This window comes from Hydra viridissima, unplaced genomic scaffold (genome assembly GCF_058129835.1).
Source record: "Hydra viridissima isolate aposymbiotic clone 2 unplaced genomic scaffold, HvirCarnegie_v1 scaffold_1, whole genome shotgun sequence".
NCBI classification, from domain to species: domain Eukaryota; kingdom Metazoa; phylum Cnidaria; class Hydrozoa; order Anthoathecata; family Hydridae; genus Hydra; species Hydra viridissima.
In genome coordinates, this window is record NW_028324300.1 from 35,859,741 (window position 1) to 35,874,343 (window position 14,603).

Sequence of the window (14,603 nt, forward strand, 5' to 3'; positions counted from 1 at the left end):
AACGTTACTCAGATTTTAAAGAGGAAAACCATTGCAGGCCTGTGTTATTGGACAAGAAACATTTTCTCTCGTTGTTTCTAATGAAATGTGACCACTAACGAGTCCGCATTAAAAAAACATTTTTTTTCTTATACAAAAAAATATAAATGACGCTGTCAATTAAATTTTATTTTTGTTGACAATTGAGAAATACGATTTTAAGTAAAAAAAAGGTTTCATTCCGCTTTTTCGGAATTTTCTTTTGTAACTTAATTCCCAGGAGTTAAGATCATAACTTAAAATTTTTCTCGCATTCTGTTATTTTGACAAATAAGTTCAAATTCTTTATTTAAGAAACTCAGCAGCTGCATTTTTATAATCTCAACTGTCATAAAGGAATCTTCACATCAAATCTGAAGCAAACCATAACTCAAAACATTTATTTAAAATTTGCTATTTTAATTTTCAGGTGTTTTTTTCTATTAAAGAGAGATTTAAAACTCTTTTATTTGTTTCAATCTTTATTGATTTTTTTGTATGAAGCTTTTATATATCATCTTTTGCACTGTATGAGTTTGGGAGGTTTGCATTAAGCACCGTCGAACAATGTTTTTAAAAAACCGAAAAGCAAATTCTGAAAAAGGTAACTTCATCAAACTTCAGTGACCAATATTTAACCGATATTAATTTTAAGTCATTATTCGCAAAACCAAATAAAGAACCAAAAAAAACTAAAGGTAATTAAACTACCGTTTACAAAACTTAATGAAGAATGCTAAATACTATCATTAGCATAATGTTTGGTTAACATATCGAATCCGAATTTTGACAAACGAATAGGGAATTTCACTACTAAACTTTTTTTAAGTCCAAAAATTTGGTCAACTTACCCGAGGTTTGACAATTATTCGGCACTTGATATTTGTTAAAGTTCAAATATCAAAGTTAAACGAACTTCGCTAGAGTTTAATGAGCACTGCATCAGATCTCATTAAACTCTAGCGAATTAATGAGCGAATTAATAATCGATTTAATGAGCACTGCATCAGTTTTGGTTAAAACTGCTTTTGCTTTTCGGAATTATTTATAAAAAACCCCGTCTTTTATTTTTTAGAAAAAATCTTAAAATCTCTTAAATTTTATATGATCAATAAATACAATTGTCAAGTTGTAATCAATATATGATCACATAATTATCAATTTTACCACTTTTGAAAAACATTGAGTTCTTTCATAAAAACACTCCCTTTTTCCTTGGGGGATTCCACCTTCTGCATCCTCCACGTTTTAAATAGTTTTTTTCTTGTATTTGGAAATGGGATCAGCTTGTGAAAACCACGCTATGTTGAAACCCCATAACCACATACAAATACAAAAAATTACACAATTTTTACAACAAATTTACATAAAAATTTATTATTTAAAGGATTGATATTTGCAGTTATATTATATATTTTAGTAAACTTAATTTCGATAGAAGCAGTTGAAGGGCTCAGTGGAAAAAGTAAATTAGTGTAAAATGACAGCTTTGAGAAAAACGAGGTCTAAGTATTTAATATGAGGCTGAAATGCCTTATATTTGTTCAAATGAACTGAAACAGTTTTAGTTCCTTTAAGCAAATTTAATTGATGTCAACCCTTATCCCCCCCCCCCCCCCCTAGAAAAGTTACGAATAGTTTCGTAACTTTTCTTGGGGGGGGGGGGGGATAAGGGTTGACATCAATTCAAAATTAGTAAAGACAACCTCATAATCAAGCAGGTTCCCGAATGATGGATTGGTCCTCGGCTGGTAAAGAGCTCAAAAGTAATAACCACCAAAAGAACTAAGCCTCTGAATTTCCTAACTTTGCATCCGTATTCTCAACTTTTCTATAATCCCACAACCGAGATCGTATAAAGTTTCCCTGTACCTGACACCCCTAATATATTTTAAAGATGAATTTGAAGCCATTTTACTAATGTATATTAGAGCACAAAATTAGCGCTCTAAATAGAACTAGCACTCAACTTAACAATAGCTGAAGATGGTGAAGATATTGAGATGGACCCCCTCATGGGCCATATGGATGGATCAATGTTCCAAAATTTCAAGAAACATGATTTGATTTGAAACGTTTAACTTTGAAAATTATTAGCGAGTCACAAAAGGAGATGTGGATTAGAACTAGGGTCACGGAGTTTTATAATCAGTTGAAAAAACTCTCGAAACTTCCTGAAGCACAATTTTTAGAAATAGTTCTTGGAAAAAGGTCTAAGTGATGGATTTTCGATGGTATTGAAAAGATTTGTTAAAGCCAACCACCCGTAGTGCCCGCACTATGACAGCAATAAGCCTGGTAAATACATTATAAATCTCAAAGAAAATAATCTTTATGGCAGGGTAATCAATAAATTCTTATCAGTAGGAGGATTCCAGTCAACTGATGATTTGTCGGCTACTCCTGATAATGCGGAATATGGATATATTGTAGAGGCTAATATTGAATATCCTGAACACATGCGTGAAGCTCAGAGTAACTATCCACTGGTGTTGGAAGCAATTTTTTTTCCAGATCAGGTTGGAGTTGTACGCAAGACATATGAGCACACTCAGAAGGCTATGATTTCAATGAGTACTTTAAAAATAATCCATATTTTAATATAAGAAACAAAAAGGTTTTTGGTAGGTTTAAAGATAATTCTAATAGACGCTTCATTGCCGAGCTTGTTGGTTTACAACCAAAAATGTACTTCGTCATGGTGGTCAATGATAAAAACAAACTTAGGGACAAGGGTGTTAAAAACTAACAGTTGAAAATGACCTTTGCCATGAGATCAAGATTATACCTAGCCCCCTAGACAAAAAAGTTGACTATAGACAATTGTATCAGAGCCAATAGACATCTCATTGCACACAAACAGACTGCGAATGCGATCAGTACTAATTCTTTATTATCCTACCCGGTAAAGACTGGTGGGACGCAGCATGTACAACAAAGTACTGCCTGGTTCCTCTAACAGATTATATATTCATCATAAACTTTAAGAAACCTTACAAGATTAGTTGCAAGAAGATGTCCACCCTCGAGTTCGTTAGGTTGAAAACAAAAACCGAGCAATAGCTGACGATAGAAGTAATAATTACTCAAGAGCTACAGTACATGCTGATAATGGAAGAAAGGGTATTGGTGCAACCCCCTTAACCCTTACTGCCTCTGAATTTTTTTTAAAAAGAAATTTAGACGAGTTGTCAAAGCTCGTAGCCATTTAGTTCTGTGCTCTGACAAGCCTCTTGCATTAAGAAAAACAAGTGTGCATACTGATGTCCAAATATTCTCACAAGTGTGTAGCAAGTGTCCGATAGAATCTCCCTTTCATGTTTTGTCCGCAATGAGTATCCACTCTACTACAACACACCTTTACTTTGTGCTTTGCCATCAATTGACTAAACGAATCCTTGAACTTTTAATCAGGGTCTTCATGTGTCAAATTTGGCCAAGTAAGAGATCCTCATTTCTATATTTGAGTCAAAGCCGCGGCAATTTAGTTAAAGTTTTTGTCTGTCAGGGCTTCATTTTTTATGTCGAGGCAACGAAAGCAATTTTTTTGTCTATCAGGGGTCCATCTCTTATCTCGAGGCAATACTGATAACGGCCAACGCATATTGATAAGTTTTCAGCCTACCGTATCATGTGGTAAGAAAAGCAAGTTGGTCTGATAAACTGCATACGGTCTCAGTATAAATATGGTAGACCTCTTCGCTTATATTGACCTTACTAAATTATTAGCAGCTGCTTACTTTTTTAAAAATAGAAAACAATTGGTGTGCAATTGCGAATGCATGTGTACCGTGCGATATATTATTAACGCTAGCATAAGTGTTTTCACATAGCAAACCCTTAGAAAAGTGTTTTCATCAATAAGTAAAAACTAGAGGCGAAATATCGATAGCAATATTTTATCATAAAGTAGTTATGAAATAAAAAGTGATCTTGAAAAAGCCATTAGTGACTTGACTTTACATTATGTTTGATTTATTTACTCTTTTCTCTTACTCTCTTGAGAAATAAAAAATGTTAGTATATGGTATGTGGTCATAGTTTAATATAAAAAAAAAAAAAAATTCAGCCATTTGTTGTATTTATGTGAAAAGATTGCATTTTCAGAGGGGTTATTTTTAAAGAAAAGTTAATTTTTTATATATAAGTTGCAACTTCTAAACTAGAATGTTTTATGAATAATTTGGATATACGTGAGTCAGTAGAAAAATCATAGATAATGGATTGATATTACAAAAGTTAAGCAGAATAAATGTCTTGGATTTGTCAAAATGCTAGTGCCCAGTTTGCAAGCTTAGACAAGATTCGAGAAACCATAAAAAACTAAACTTATCAGAGTTCATGAACAGAACTTCTAATGAAAATAAGAATTCTGTAGACCTTGATTCTGCAGACCTTGAAAAGGATTCTGTAAACCTTGATAGATTATGGAAACTTAAAAAAGGAAAGACCATAAGAAATCCATGTAGCAAGTTTTATGTTTTTCGAAACTCCACAATCTTCTCAAGGGGTCCTAAGGTTTTACGAAGAGCAGTATTTTTTGTATTGAAATATATAAATTTATGTAAGAAAGTACAATAGTAAACTTTGAAGTGGCGAAGCAAGCAGTATTGATTTAAAAAGTGGATCTTTTTACGTAATTTTTATGTTGTACTTTATTGCTTGTCATTTTATGTTGTATATTTATTGGTTGTTCTACTTTTTATTACGTAACATTAACTTTAGAGTTATTTGATAGGGAGTTAGTGATTTGTAGGGTTGAGGATGATATGAGGATGAGTATAGGTATGAGGATGCCTCCTGTGTTATTGTAGCAATCTGACTTAATTATTAACGTGCGTACTTTTCTTTGCACGCAATACTTTTTATATTCCAATAATAACAATCTTTTTCTTTTAAATGATGTAATCCTCAATAATAATTTGTTAACTTTAAATAATAAAAATACCATTTCTTACTCCTTCTTTTCTCTTATGCTTGTTTAACCTCGACGTATCCAACTATAATTGATTCGAAAATATTTCGTTTTCGTTTTGTAGTAATCTTAGTTTTCGTTCCTATTTTGTTTTTGAATATTCTGTTTCTGTTTTGTTTCAGTTTCAAAAAAAAAGAAATCGGTTCTATTTCGTTTTTATTTCGCTGCAAATACTGCAGCCTAATAGAAAGTCCAAGAGTAGTTTGGTGAAACCATTTAATCTGAGAAGAAACTATTTTCTCAGCAAGCCCACCAACAGTGCAGCTGCTGCTAGTGCCAGCTATAGGACTGGTTGCTGAACCCATACCATCATCACGGTTTCTCTAACAATAAACACACGTTGCTGCTTCTTTTAGAGCTGTCTTCCTACAATTATCTCGCATTTCTGTGTGATTGTGAACAATTTTAACTTTTTTCTTTAAATATCTTTTCATCATGGCCCAGTATTTCTCAATTGGATGAAATTGTGGACAGTTTGGTGGGTTCCTATGTTTGGGAACGAATACAACACTAGTTCATATTACAATTGTTGTTGCAGAGTAGCCAAAGTATAGTAGGACCTCTATGTTTTTTAATGAAAGGCAGCAAACACTTCTTAAAACACTCTTTGATACATAATTTACTGTCCATTGTTGACTTTGCTACGTAAACTTGACTCTTTTCAGCAACTACAAATATATTGCCATATCATCATCTTCTTACAAAATTCATCCTTTGAACAGTACTTATACTTCGGCGCAACCCTTCCACGATTTATTGCCGACTAAAATTTGTGACAGGGTTATTGATTCGAATCATATTTTAGATAGGTTTCGTCATCCATAGTTATGCAGCCGCCATGTTTTGTAAGAATATTGTCATACAATAATCTTGCACGTTTTTTTCACTTGAACGCTTTGTTTTCTGACCGGTTAGGATACTTAATTGAACGATATGCTCCAAAGCCACATTTTATTCATGCACGTCTTACAGTGCTTCTACTGATTTTGATCTTTTTTTCGTCAATCATAACCTGACTCGTGCAAAATATCTGTCTGCTAGGAAAGTGGTTCTAGCAAAGAAATTAATTCCAATATTTTATCCCCTCAGAATTTCAAAGGCTATCGTGCTTATAGGAAGCCAATATCTTTTTAACTTCTTGCCGAATTTCTAGTAAAAGTTTTACCATATGAAATGTACTGTTCCAACGTGTTTTACCATATGAAATGTACTGTTCCAACGTGTTTTACCATATGAAATGTACTGTTCCAACGTGTTTTACCATATGAAATGTACTGTTCCAACGTGTTTTACCATATGAAATGTACTGTTCCAACGTGTTTGGCACTCGACTATCAAAGTTTTGCCACACACTCAAATTAAATCTTGAGTAATTACAGAACTTTTCATTTCAATATTTACCAAATTTCTTGCATTATTTAAAGTAGTGGAATGATTGTTTTTGTACACGGGTTTAATTAATAATTGAATACTGTGTACAAGACATGGCATATATTTATAAGGGATTTCAGCATATGACAAAGAAAAAATCTAGATTGCATTCCTGTTCACTACTTTCATCTTCACTTGAGTAATCTTCATTCTCTATTACGCTGTCATCACCATATTCATCTGAGCTGTCTTCATTATAGTTATCAGCGCTTGTTCTTGCTGCGGGGCTTTGTGTTGCTTGTTCTTCACATTGTTCTCTTGTAGGACGTTGGGTCTTACATATCAAAGCAGTCCGCTTTATACTTCTTTCTTCATAAAGCGTATCGTTTTCGTCATATGAGACCCACAATCTGATACAATCAAAAGTAATATTATCCGACAGATTCCAGTCATTAAAGTACTTTGTAAAAAGTTGACAAATGGCTTGTCCTGTATGGGGACGAGACATTTCTATGACTTGCAGAGTTTTATGACATGTTGAGCCATTAGACGGTACAAAAAAGTTAGCCGATGTATCCAAGTAAAAAAAACTCTCTTTTTTGAGCAGCAATCGTTACATAACATTACTTTTCTAATACAACTGAATTTTTCTTGCCATCTTCAAATTTCCTATCACGCTGCTTGTTCAGTGTGGCTGACCCTAATTCCCACAGGGAAATAAGATAAAAAAATTAACTCGTCTCAATCGGATAATCGTCGTCTTAAATTATAGAGTTATCTGCATTGCTAAGTACTTGTATACAGTTAAATCATTTGTTGCCTTGTTATTTTGTGTTTGTTAATAGCTATTGCTTTATTATTTTGCACGCAATCAAATAGCATTAATTCTCCTAACCTGGAACTAGGAACTTCTTGTCTCAGGCAGATAGCATATTTTAAAATTCAGAAATATTCTCATACTACATCGGATAGCCAGATGCTAGAATTCATGCATAAACTGCACGAATACTCTACATAATCTGTAGACCATTTTCCGCCTCTCTTGTCAATAAACTCCCAAAATTTTTCTACTTTCGCTCCTCCACGAGCTTAGTTTCACTTAGTTTCTGTTTCGTTGCCAATATTTTTTTCTCCTTTCGTCATCATTAACTTTAAATTCTCTGTAAATTTCTGGATGACAAGTTCTATGGTGAGTACTTGAGTTTGTTGTATTTTTTCCGTTTACTTCAAAACCACTTTCTGTTTTTTTTATCGCCCACGACACATATACTTTTACTTTTCTGTAGCAAGTAAGTATAAAAATAAGTATAAAATAAGTAAAATAAGTATAAAAATCATGAAAGCCGCTTTCTCTTTTCCTTACACTAAGACTAACAACAGCACTCATTCTTATAAAAAAAATTAATACCAAAGATGATTAGCAAGTAAACAAACTCCCATTTGACAGTTAGCACTGTGCACTTTGATATGTTTTGTTTAGGTTTGACGAATAACACCGCAAAATGAGTTTGATAATAAAACTTTGGATCTCTTACGTATTTGTAAATACTACGGTATCCCAGATAGTATGAAGATAATATTTAATTATCCTTGTTTATGAAAAAAAAATTATTTCGTTTTTATTTAGTTTTTTTACATTAACTTTAAGTTCTTATTTCGTTTACGTTTTTTAAAAATGCTTTCGTTTTAATTTCGCTTTCGTTAAAGATAATAGCACAGTTTAGGAGCTACTGGTACTGGATCAGTATTTATTAGAAGTGGTCCAGGATTTAATGGTGCAGAACAGATAAGCATATCCATCTGCTTTAGTCTTGTAAACAACTGTAGGTTGTTTATAAGACTAAAGCAGATGGATATGCTTATCTGTTCATTGGAATAGATGGATATGCTTATCTGTTCATTGGAATAGTTCTTGCCTAGTAGAACTTTGGCAAGATACTTAGTTAATTATAATCCAATTAATTAATTATTTTTATTGTACAAAAAACTATTTAGGATAATAGAAAGTGATTCATTTTTTAGAAAACAACACTTTAGCATACTTGAATGAATGCGTATCTTCATTATTTATTTTATGGGAAAAACACTGCTGATTCATTAGTATTAGATGTACAACATAATGAGGTTGTATGCCAATTTAATGATTTTTTTAAAATGTTTTTGAAGGATACGTTAAAGAACTGATCCGATGGTAAAATTTATTGGTGATATCTAGGTTAAAAAAATCAGAAGTAGTTCTTGTAAAAATTCTTTTAGAGGACCATGTGGCTGCAGCATCTTGTATTTTGTATTGATTTTCTTAAGTATTTATGTACTCGATTTTCAGAATATATGAAAGCGTTATTGAAACCATAAAATAGTAATGATATATTATTCAATACAAATGAAATATCACCACTTGAGAAATAATCATATCAAGAAGCATAGTTCATAGTTCTAGTTACGAACTTACAATAATTCCAACTTACTTTACCATGTTTACATATACTAGCTCCAACAATTATTAGCCACACATGCTCATCTTAATTTGTTATCTTCACATACACGTGTACTTTTATATTCTTAACAACGATATTTAGCTCTAAGGTGAATACAAAATCCTTTCGTTATCTTACCCTAAATCAAATATAACCTCACTGTGCCATTTTACCATGCTCAGATTTATACCAGTGTTTTGTAGCTAACGAATAAGTCCTACAAGAAGCAAAAGTCCTCATTTCTTTCTCATCTAACATGAATTGATCTATTTGCTAATTTTTCCTACATTTTGAACACTATTCTTTCATTTTTCTAATACAACAAAAACTATTTAAATGATTTTTTTTTAAATCTCTCTTTGCAAATGCAGTTTCATGTTTGACATTTATTCAAATTGCACAAACTTTTATAAAATATTATATCAATTTGTTAAATCCACTCTCTAATTCAGACAAAAATAGCATCGGTCTAGTGTTCTACCTACATTTTATATGGTTTGAATGCTAAATATTGTGTTTTTAATAAAAGTTATATTTTACAACTTTGTTTAAAATTTTATGGAAACTCGACGTAACGAATACGTAAACTTAAGCTCTAAATTATGGTGTCCGAATTTTTTAATTCATTTCAAATGAGATTCAATGGTTTAATGGCTGAACACTTAGGCTCAAAATCTTTTTTCTTAATTTTTTCTTTTGCAATTAGAGTTGGTTTTTTTTCACTTATTAAGATGTAAAAAAGTGAATTAATTTTGAATACATGTAAACTTTTAGGAAATTCAATTAGGAAAGTACATTTCTATGTAGAATGTAAAATCAATTGAAAATTTTTTTTTAAGTATAAGAAAAAAACTTTCGTATTTTATATAAAAGTTACCTAGATACGTAAAAAACAAAGTGACGTAGAAAAAATCAATTTTCGTAAGTATCAAACATAAAAGTATAATACGATTAAGAGAAATTCGTTTTCACATGTAGAAACAAATGGCTGAAAAAAAAATTCTTTTTCACATGAAAATATTTTTTTTCTTACATTAAAAAATTTGAATAAGTAAATTTAGAGAAAAACTATTAAGAAAAGTTAAAAAGCAATCCCAAAGAAAAAGTAATAATCATTTTTTTTCAAGCAATTAAACCTTTAAGATAAAAAACAATTGAAAAACGCTTTCGGACATTTAATCTTTATAATTGCCCAAATAGAACAACAATGGTGGTACGTTAATACTATTATGAATCAAGGATATTTCGGAGATCTTCGTAACATTTATGTTGACACTAACGAAGTCATTTGCTCGTCTGATAAAATAGTGTTTGGTATGACTTTCAGACTGAAAATTAACCGACTTGCACCAATTATTACATGTGCAAGGCCAGATAAATCGAATATAACTGACGTATACAACAACCAAATGTATAATCAATATTTTGGTCCTTTGGGAGATTTATATGTTGATACTTCACCTATATTTGTGCCACCTAACAGAGTTTGGAAGGGTTTTAAATTCATTAAGAAAGGTAATCGAGTTGCACCATCCCTCTATAGTGTAAAGTACGATGGCACTGGTGGCTTTTGGATACAAAATCTGGAAAACAATAACTTTTACTTCCCAAAAGAACCAGAATTAAAAATTACGTACGCTGACAAAAATGCGGTAGTTACACCAACGGTACCAGTCGCATTCATGATACATGCAAAAACAATCGCATTGCTCCAATGTTACTTGCACCTTACTCTGAAAAGACTTCGTTAACTCGATTTCCATATCACGCTGGTCATGCCGAGTTGGCGAGTCAAGTATTATCAAATAAGTACTACGATGCTACTTGGATTAACCACTATGTAAGGCCATGGGGATTAACTGCGACGTGGATTTCATGCATAGCTGCTGATCTCCTGTCAGATCTCATGAAAAAAACAGGCTCAATTAGCAGAGTTACTGATTCCAGTGGTGCAAATGATTTACTGAGTATCGTTAAGCGAGACGTGCTAGAGCTTCCTATAATTAGTGGACTATCAGGTACTGATGACTAGGAATGGTATGTTATTGCTTGTCTAAATGCAAGAAGCTTTGATTCCAAATACTTTGAAAGTGCTCGAAGTAAATATGAATCTAAGGTTTTACCTTACTGGGACGAAACAGAATGCGGAGGAGGGGCTTGGTGGGACGAAGCGAGAACATACAAAAACGCAATAACCAACGAACTGCTTCTTTACATTAACACTGAGTTTTATTTTGCTACCAAAGAAAACCAGTATTTGGATATGGCAAAAAAAGTGTGGCAATGGTTTCTTAATTCTGGGATGATTAATTCTTTAAATCTGATTAATGATGGTTTGACTTCCAATTGCCAAAATAATCAACAAACAACTTGGAGCTATAATCAAGGAGTTATTTTGGCCGGACTTGCCAATCTTTACAAAATTACCAACAATAAAAGTTATCTTGATCAAGCTTGGTCCTTAGCTTCGTCTAGCATCTCAAAATTAAGCGCAAAAAACATCATTAAGGGATACGGGTATGCTGACAACCAAAACTCCAGAGTGTTCAACGGCATTTACATACATTATTTGGCTAAATATGCTAAAATTGAAACGGATTCTTCTAAACAAAAGAAAATTGCACAGTTTATTTTTGATAATGCTGAATTTGCACTGATAAACTCGATTAACAAGGAAGGTATCATAAAAGCTTACTGGGGTGATGCTTCCAGTAGTGTGTACAGCAGTGAAGGAGAAATTTCTGCTCTTGCCTTGTTAAATGCTGCCGCAAATGTTCAGTATATTTTAGGCTAGATGGCAGTAATTGGATTTATCGACATTTTACCAAAGATCAAATTCATTTGAGCTTGGTGCTGGATTTTTTTGTCGCTGTTTCTTGTTAATTTATTTTTGTTTTCAATTTCTTTTCAACTTAGCATAACTTAGATTTTTTAAAAACATCAACGAATTTATATTTTATTTACAGTTTAAACTTAAATGAAACTTAAAATGAACTTTTTCTTTTTCTCCCATCGTGATCGACTTATATAACGTATTTTCGATTGCGGGCGGTTTTGTTTGTTTCAATGTGGATTTTATATTTGTAAAAGTACCTAACAAATATTCCTTAACTGCCTGACAAAAGGTGATGCACTTTTTACTTAGTATAACTTTTTGTTTTAAGAAAGTTAGAGAGTTTATACTTTATTTACACCTGAAATTTAAATGTTACTTAAAACAAACTTCCTTTTTTTCTCCCGTCGTGATCGAATTATATAGCGTATTTTTTATTGTGAGTAAAATGTATTTTGCGTGAAACAGCTATATATACATGGCTGATCTTACTGAACTTGTGCCAGGTAATATTAAAATGTTTTCAAATAGGTTTGCTAGATCAAATTTCTTTTATTGAACCTCTGCAAAACGAGTTAATTGACGAGAGTTTAACTTTCTAAAACTATTTACATATTAAGCTTGAGCCTATATTGTGTGGTACTCAACCAAAAAAGTCTATTTTAAAAAATTATTGCGTCGACATTGTCTTTTTTTCTTCAATACTTTTTCCAGCTAAAAATGGTTTAAAGTGTTTCGCACAAAATTATGAGTGTTTATTATTTTATTAAAAAGATCTAGCGGAAATCCTTTAAGAAAGATAAATCCCTGAATTAAGTTTAAAAGTGCAATTGTGTCATGTAATATTGTAATATTGCTTAACATTGTTGTAATATTGCTTTTGTTTTTTTCATTGTTATACCGACTCTATTTTGAACAAATGGTTTAAACTCTTTGTATCGTGCACACCGTCCTTAACAGACAGCTGTTAGTCTAATATATAGTTTTAGAAAATATGGTTAAAGCCCTCCAAACTTTTTCAAACGCTCTGATTACACTGGTCAACAAAAAAAACTTTTTTTTTTTGTTAGTTTGGGTGTAACAACTGTTTTTATCCATGGACATTTTAATATTTACCCATTTTTGCTCAACCTCTTGCTAAATGTTTCAGAAACCAATCGTTGTTTTGCGATTGAGCTTGTGTTGTAGTTTGGACTATAGTCAGTCTGAGATGACCGCGCAGTGAATGAAGCTGAGTATTAGGGAGCTGCGTGTTTCTACTAAAGTGACGGCGGTCTATGAGCAATTTCAGCCTTTTTGGCTGCTTTACAAGAAGCTTTACGTCGCGTCAATTACTTTAGGCCGGGTGAATAAAAATGAGCAATTGCTTTTACTCAGTAATTGGTCAGCTTTACGTGAATAAAAACTTCAGCAGTTTTCCTCATATTTTTATTCACGTAAAGGTAAGCAATTTACTCAGTAATTGCTCAATTTTACGTGAATAAAAACTTAAGAAAAGTTGTTGAAGTTTTTTTTCACATAAAGCTGACCAATTACTGAGTAAAAGCAATTGCTCATTTTTATTCACCCGGCCTTTTATCTCCCATAAATTCAATCCATTAACGAAAGTTTGGTGGTCTACCAATCAAAGCGTACCTCAACTGCCATTGGATGTAGTAGTCAAAAGAACACTCAGGAGTTCGCCCCCACTACCAACCCTAAAACAGTGGAGTCATTACTCGATTTGGATTACAATTATCATCACTACACGTAACTTAATATAATTGGATAAATGCGAAGGAAATGTTCGAGTTCTCCAAACAACTTTTCTTACATTTTGTCACACCTCTCTCTCACAAAACATTTTTTAACCCAAATCTCTTTTCAGCAACTCGTCCAGAGCTTCACTATTTTCAAGGAACTTCCTTCATTGGAAGGTGGAAGTGAAGCAGGTGTATCAGATGCAAGATATCATAAAGTTTGTAACCTTTTTCACATATTAATATAACTTCAGAGGTCAATTAACATATTTATTTTTTTCTATTATCCATTTAACACGATTATGCTGCAGAATAAAAAGTTGATGTGATAGACAAGAAAGGAATTAAATTTGGAATCAGCGCATCAAATTTAGTAAAGAACAACCACTAAATCTGATCAAAAATTGATAAAGGAGTTTAAGCAATTGTCTAGTACATGGCAGTTGAATTCACCCAATAGCAAAATTTAAATAAAAGAACCATTTTAAAAAAAACGTCTCATTTTTCTCTTTAAATAGAATAATAAATTTACAGCAAAAGTTAAATATTAAACATATATATAAGACTAGTGAAAAATAATTTTTCACTGATCAATTGATTTTCAATGATTTCTGTTACTAAATTTCTTTATTGAGCTCTTTCTTTTCTCTCGAAATGATTTTTAGTAGAAGTTTTTGATGCATTAACCTGATTTGAAAATGTTCCAAAGCTCGACAAAAAATAGATCGTAACTCTTCAAGATTGCACAACTCTCGAATATATTTAGCAACTCTTGTCAAAGTTATAAAAACAAAATTTTTGAAAACAAGAACTTTACAGTGATCTTAAACTAACATCATTATATAGTAAAACTAAAAGTAAAGTTAAAAAAAAGGGTTTTGATTCATTTGGAATGTCAATGGAATTAACATCAAATTTAAGAAAAGAAAAGGTATTTTTTTGCACAAAATAACTTAGTGAACTAAAGTCGTGGATTTAGACGAGAAATATTCCAATAAGTACAGAGAATTATGCACAAATATAATCGCATTGCAGAATCACACCTTTCATTTCTGCCCTACGAGTTCCACTTACATTTCTGAGAGATGAGAAAAAATATATACTTATGTGAGATAAATCCAACCTGATATGGGCGTAAAAATAAACAAAACAGTCACCTTCAAGGAGTTCTACCGTTTAATGATCGGAGG

At 32.1% G+C, this 14,603-nt stretch overlaps 1 protein-coding gene across 1 annotated transcript; it reads right to left on the reverse strand.

Moving 5' to 3' along the window:
- Positions 1 to 4,905: 4,905 nt before the first annotated feature.
- Positions 4,906 to 7,727, reverse strand: LOC149894732 (uncharacterized). Its single transcript, XM_090076681.1, has 2 exons — positions 7,260 to 7,727; positions 4,906 to 7,064 (listed from the first exon to the last, which is right to left on the reverse strand). Exon 2 carries the CDS (start codon positions 6,870 to 6,872, stop codon positions 6,501 to 6,503), a length of 372 nt encoding a protein of 123 aa, XP_089932807.1. The 5' UTR covers positions 6,873 to 7,064; positions 7,260 to 7,727; the 3' UTR covers positions 4,906 to 6,500.
- Between the last annotated feature and the right edge of the window lie 6,876 nt (positions 7,728 to 14,603).